The following is a 6002-nucleotide window of genomic DNA, read 5'->3' on the forward strand; positions in this document are numbered from 1 at the left end:
CACTATAAATAAGGAATTTACTCAACCTAGAAGCCATTGTGTCCTATGAACTTCCTTCTCAAAAATATGATCTACCAAGAACTTCTTAACCACAGGAACAACATTTATACACATGTATTTAGTAATTCAGAGCACACCATTACCTATACCAAGTAATAATACTTTAAAATTTGTCTTTCTCAACCAGCATTCACAATTCCATGTCTTCAGCTTCTACCATACTAAATCATTATGTTGTGAATAGTTTTTTTATTCAGTTACAAATTAATTGTCCTCTTGGATGCCATTTACCTGAGTTACAGTATTCCTTGTAGGATGTGAAGAATGAGACACAACTCATACTGAAAACTACTTAGAGCCAACCAGTGTTTCTTAGTGCATTTTATAACAGCTCTGCACATTCATGTCAAGTATGTATGTTTCTTCAAGTTTGAGTACATTCTCTACTCAGACATCAGCACCTTCAATGACAATGGAAAACTTACCCAAGTCAATACAAACAAAGGAGTCACAATACTCACATAATTGCAGGACTGTCTCCAGCAAGAGCTATAGCTGGATCCAAGTGAATTTTTACCGGTCTGCCATGAAGTTGTAGGAATTGGGTTGGATCTGCTTTCTGAAATAAAAGCCACAGTGCACAATCAAAACTTACTATTATTTGAAGACCAATCAATGTTACTTTTCAACCCCTATCAGGCCATGTAACAAAAAGAACCAACTTTAATAATAGTTAAGCCATGGAGAAATGCTGTGGAATAAAAAATTACTATTCTACTGCATTCACTGGATACCATAACTATGTTGAGGTTTGGGGATATTCATAAAATCAAAATAGTATTAAGTGATGACTGAAGGACTTTACAACTGTGAATCAGAGGAAAACTCAACATTTTTTACATTACTCTCCATGCAACATGAAACAAAAGTCATGAAAAATTTAGAACCATAAAATGCATGTACTGAATGCTCTTAAAACTAAAATTACATGTGAGATTTGGGGTTCCAACAGCAGTAAAAATAATTATGTTCTTCTGTGTTGTAACACCACATGGACATTCTGAAGAAACAAACTGTCTCCATCTTCAGGACTGAAGTGGGAGTGCTGAGAAGTGGTTGTTTGTAGATGACAGAAAAAGGGCAGGCTAGGGTTAACTGGCCAATCAGAGTCATGGAATGAGGAGGAAATGGTCTGTGCCGATAGAGCGTCAACATACAAAGAAATGGAGGGGGGGGGGGGGGGGGGCTTGAGTCAGGAGATATGGACAGAAAGAAGATTTGGCCATTTAGGGGCCAACCCAAAGGTGGATGTAAGGTGAAATTCATATCCAGGCCAGGGGATAGGCCACTTCAAAACACTCAAAGCCAGGCAATGCAAGGGGAGAAAATTAGTCAGGATAATGATGAAGGGAAGTTAGCAGATACTGAATGGGTGGATCAGTGATATAGATGGGTGGGTGGCTTGGAAAATAAAAGAAAAAAGAGAAAGGTAACCAACTGTAAGAATGAGGAACAATAACAAACAGAGAGCCATCTGTAAGTCAATTTCTTTATCTTAACATCAAAAAACATAGTAACCAGCTACATAAGTTAAGTTAGAATTATTTTAAGAGCTGTAGAATTAAATAAAGCCCCAATTCAGTGACAAGTTGGGAGACTTCACATAAATATTATCACAGTTTATGTCAGGTCTATTAACCATAAATAAATCTCATAATAAGTGACAAATATATATTAACTTGTAAAGCTGTTCCTGCAAAGGATACAATTTCTCAGTCAATAACTAAACCACAATGAGCAATGCTGCAACATAAATTTATTTTGACAGAGTGCCACAAGATACCAAAATCTTCCCTTTCCTTTTTACTTTTTTCTTCCCAACTCCTTTAATGGGGCAAACAGCATTTTAAATGGGGCTTTAAAACATTCATCTTATAAGTATATTAAATTTTAAACAGCAAGATAATATCAAAGACCTTTCATCTTAAAACATTTATAATACTTGAGAATTATTTATTAGGTCTACAGCAAATTCTGCTGTTGACAAGAATATGTCAACTTGGAATAATATTTCAATAATAAAGAGAACAATGAAAACAAGATGGAAAATAAAGATAAACCTGTCTTGCCCTTTTGTCCAATGGGCCTTAGTTTCTGAAATATAGCCTTTAAAGTTTTCTCTTTGGTATTTACAGTGTAGTGTTCCACAACATTATATATTAAAAATTCTAATTATGAAATAAATATAAGATGACTTTTTCTAACTAGATAGGAGTGAGTGGTTGGCATCACACCCTGGTCATGCTTTACCTCGGGGAAAGAACCCTTGTACCCACTGGATAGGAGACTGGGTAGGACTCAGAGCCAGTCTGGATGCAGAGTCTAGAGGAAAGATGCTCTGCCCCTGTCAGGGATTGAACCCCCATCACCTAGCCTGTAGTTAGTCACTATACAGACTGAGCTACCCCACCTCCAAAGCTATCATGAATCATAAATTTAAATTTGTTATGTGTTTAAGATGTTCACACAGTATAAATAATTGGCAAATGAAAACCCAAATTATTTAATTAAATGTTATGTAACATATATTATTAACAAGTGAGGTACATTAATTCTTTTATCTCTCTCTCTCTCCACACACTGCCAATGAACAGACTAATAATGTGATCTGTCAGCAAAACTATTTTGTTTTTTCCGGGGTGCCCACAATAAGGATAGTGCCCATTTCATCATTAGTAGGAATCTCAGTACTTCAGCAACATAATTCCTGGTCCATATTTGTAATTAAAAGTATGTTAATTGCACACCATGCACTAAAATGTTAACCACTTCCAGTTGTCTTGTTAGACTGACCAACACTTTGCCTCCGAACAACAAATCTCGCACATGTTGATGGAAATAATTCCATAAATTGACACTTGGATATACACAATGTTCCAAGAAATGATAAGATCTCAATGAAGCTGTTGTTTAATATTATTTTCACAAATTGCTTTAGAACTCATCCAATAAGAGTAGAGAAGAGTAGAGTTTATTTACATTCCATAGATCATGTATAACATGTCATTTCATACAATATACATACACTTCAGAACTTTCAACAAAAGTACAAGAACGTATTTCACATATCAATGTACATAAATTTCAGATTCTGCAATACAAGTATGAAAAATAATTTTACAAATTAATATACATAAACCTCAGAATTTTAAATATAAATACAAAACTTGCTTTACATATACATAGATTATGGATATAAAGCTTAAACATTTTCAGGAGAGATGAAATCATCTACAGAATAGAAGGAGTGAGTAAAGAGGTAATCTTTCAATGCAGGCTTTAATACCTTTATATCATAATTTAGACTTTTAATTGTTGGTGGAAGATTATTAAATAACTTGATACCTGTACAGTACACTCCTTTCTGATATTTAGTAAAGTTAGCATTTGGCACATAGAGATCATGTTTACGTCTTGTATTTAAATTATGTACATCTGTATTTCTTTTAAATTTATCCATGTTTTCCACCACAAATGATAGCAAGCAGAGTATAAATTCACTTGCAAGTGGAAGTATATTAAATTTACGAAATAATTTTCTACAAGATACCCTGCTTTTGACACCGGCCATTATTCTAATTATTTTCTTTTGCATGTAAAAAACTTTATTACTGTCTGTTGAATTTCCCCAAAAGATTAATCCATATGACACCACAGAGTGAAAGTAAGCAAAGTAAACTAGCTTTAAAGTATCTATTGTTATGAGTGGTACGACTGTTCTCATGGCAAAGCATGCAGAGCTTAATTTGGGAAAATATACTCAATGTGTTTCTTCCAATTTAAGGTATTGTCAACTTGTAAGCCAAGGAATTTGCTTGTTTCAACTTCCACAATTAATTTTTCTTCAAAACCTATATTTAACCTAGGATATATCTTGTGCTTAGTAACAAATTTTATTAAGTTTTTTTTTAAATTTAGTGCCAGTTTGTTAGCTCTAAACCATTTGTTTATGTTGGCAAAGACATCATTCATGATATTTTCAAGATAGATCAATTCTTGGTGTGCAATAATGATACTTGTATCATCAGCAAAAAGAATAGGTTTGGATATAGAGTTTATAGTTGCCGGCAGGTCATTTATATATATGAGGAAAAGTAAGGGTCTAAGAACTGAACCTTGTGGCACTCCGTGATTTACGATACCCCATTCTGAATAGGTATTATGATTGGTATGGGGGCTTTTAATTTATACTTTCTTCCTTCTATTATTTAGGTAGAATTTAAACCATTGTCCTGCTATACCTCGAATTCCATAAAATTTCAGTTTTGTTTAGTAATATTTCATGGTTTACACAATCAAATGCCTTGGCTAGGTCACAAGATATTCCACCCACATGCATTTTATTGTTAAGGGCACATACAATTTCATTAGTGAAACTAAATAGAGCCTTTTCTGTTGAGAGATTTTTTCTAAATCCAAATTTCTCCTCGACTGTACAAGCAAGATAACAAGGGCCAGCATCCATATTTCAATCCACTTCAGTTGAAGTAATCAAAATCCTCCGCCATTCCCAATCGAAGAACGCATTAGTCAAAGAAACTGAAACTTACAATCTTTTCATAGAAGTCTCGTCTCCGTTCTGCTCTCTTCTTATAATCCACCATTATCCCACGAATTTTCCGCTCTTGTTTTCTCGCTTCGTGCCACATTTTTTTGTGTTTGGGCTCTTATTAAACATAAATTTTCAAAACGACAAAACTGGCTCGCATCGAAAGTAACAAGTCATTAATTGAATATCATATTAATACAACACGTACTATTTAATCAAAACTAACAACTCTCGACGCAGAAACTTTTAGCTCTTATACCTGACACAAAATACACATGTACTTCTACTTCCTACAAACACCAGCACTATTCACTGATTTTCCCTTACTACGGAACCCAACAGCAAACTTCAAAATTGTTCATTATAATTTATAAATTACACTATGATCTTACATAAATATTGGCTAAAATCTGCAGTTGGTTCATGCATGCTACAACTATCGACCGTATCATATAACTTCAAGGCTTTACATAATAATATTAATACACTGAGAACATCATATTCACGTATTCCCTGATATCTCGAACCTAAACACATTTAAAGACAAATTGGCGTCACATCACGGATAAAAGAACTTGAGTGTGAACAACAAACAAAGCATAAGTGTGATTAAACCACAACATGAGAGAGAGCTCTAAGTACGTCTGTAAACTTAATTGATACTATGTCTATGTTAAATTAAAATTGATATGCATTTCTCTCCCAGTCCACGTATCCTAAAATGTAACCTCTACACCATTAACTTCTGTGTGGAAAGCACCCAATTAATATGGAAGTCTTTAAATCACCGATCATAAGGCTGTTCTAAGATCAATTCTTGGACAAAAAATTTGTTTTGCCGAACCTTAATTAGAAATAATGTATTTTAAACATGGCTCTAAATAATTCAATCAAATGTTTTACTCTGGGACCAGTTTATATAATTTATGCCTTTACTACTGGGTTATTTAATTATGTTTTTACAGCTGTAGAGGTTATACAGCAATAAAAAGTCACATAAATTCAGTGAACATGAGTATGTTGGATTCCAGTCTTTTCCTTAACTAATGAAAAACAGGAGTCAAACAAATTTTACAGTACAGCATAAATTCCAAACTAAATTAAGAAGTAACTTCTTGGAACATTAAGTTAACAGTAATATTCAGAAATTAATGTTTCTAAAGAAAAGACTGCATCTTCACAGCAGTCCTCCAAAAGCTAAAAGTATGCTCAGATGATCAATTCCATGCTATTAATGGAAGTTCAAGGTTCATTGCCATGTTCATAAGTGCCCACCACTAGCCCCTATCATGAGTCTGAAAAAATCTAATCCATGCCCCCAAACTCTGTTTCCTTAAGAACCATTTAAATATCCTCTCATCTACATGCAGGTCTTCAAGTGATCTTATCATTT

General features: G+C 33.9%; 1 protein-coding gene across 3 annotated transcripts in view; it reads right to left on the reverse strand.

Annotated features, from left to right (window-relative positions):
- The window catches only part of LOC110835483 (uncharacterized), a 21857-nt gene extending 16624 nt beyond the window's left edge, over nt 1–5233 (reverse strand). Inside the window, exons 1-2 of one of the 3 annotated variants that reach the window (XR_015534703.1) lie at nt 4611–4926; nt 522–619 (exon numbers count right to left, since the gene is read on the reverse strand). Coding sequence is in view for 2 of the 3 variants with exons in the window: in XM_022075760.2 (XP_021931452.1) it covers nt 522–619; nt 4611–4709 (197 nt within the window). In the remaining variant the exon portion in view is untranslated. Of the gene's footprint in view, nt 1–521; nt 620–4610; nt 4927–5001 lie in introns of those variants that run through there. The other 2 variants (XM_022075845.2, XM_022075760.2) reach the window with 2 other exon arrangements.
- Between the last annotated feature and the right edge of the window lie 769 nt (nt 5234–6002).

The sequence above is a fragment of the Zootermopsis nevadensis genome, unplaced genomic scaffold (genome assembly GCF_977971745.1).
Source record: "Zootermopsis nevadensis isolate Lab colony 2312 unplaced genomic scaffold, Znev_1.0 Znev_ptg000011l, whole genome shotgun sequence".
Classification (NCBI taxonomy): domain Eukaryota; kingdom Metazoa; phylum Arthropoda; class Insecta; order Blattodea; family Termopsidae; genus Zootermopsis; species Zootermopsis nevadensis.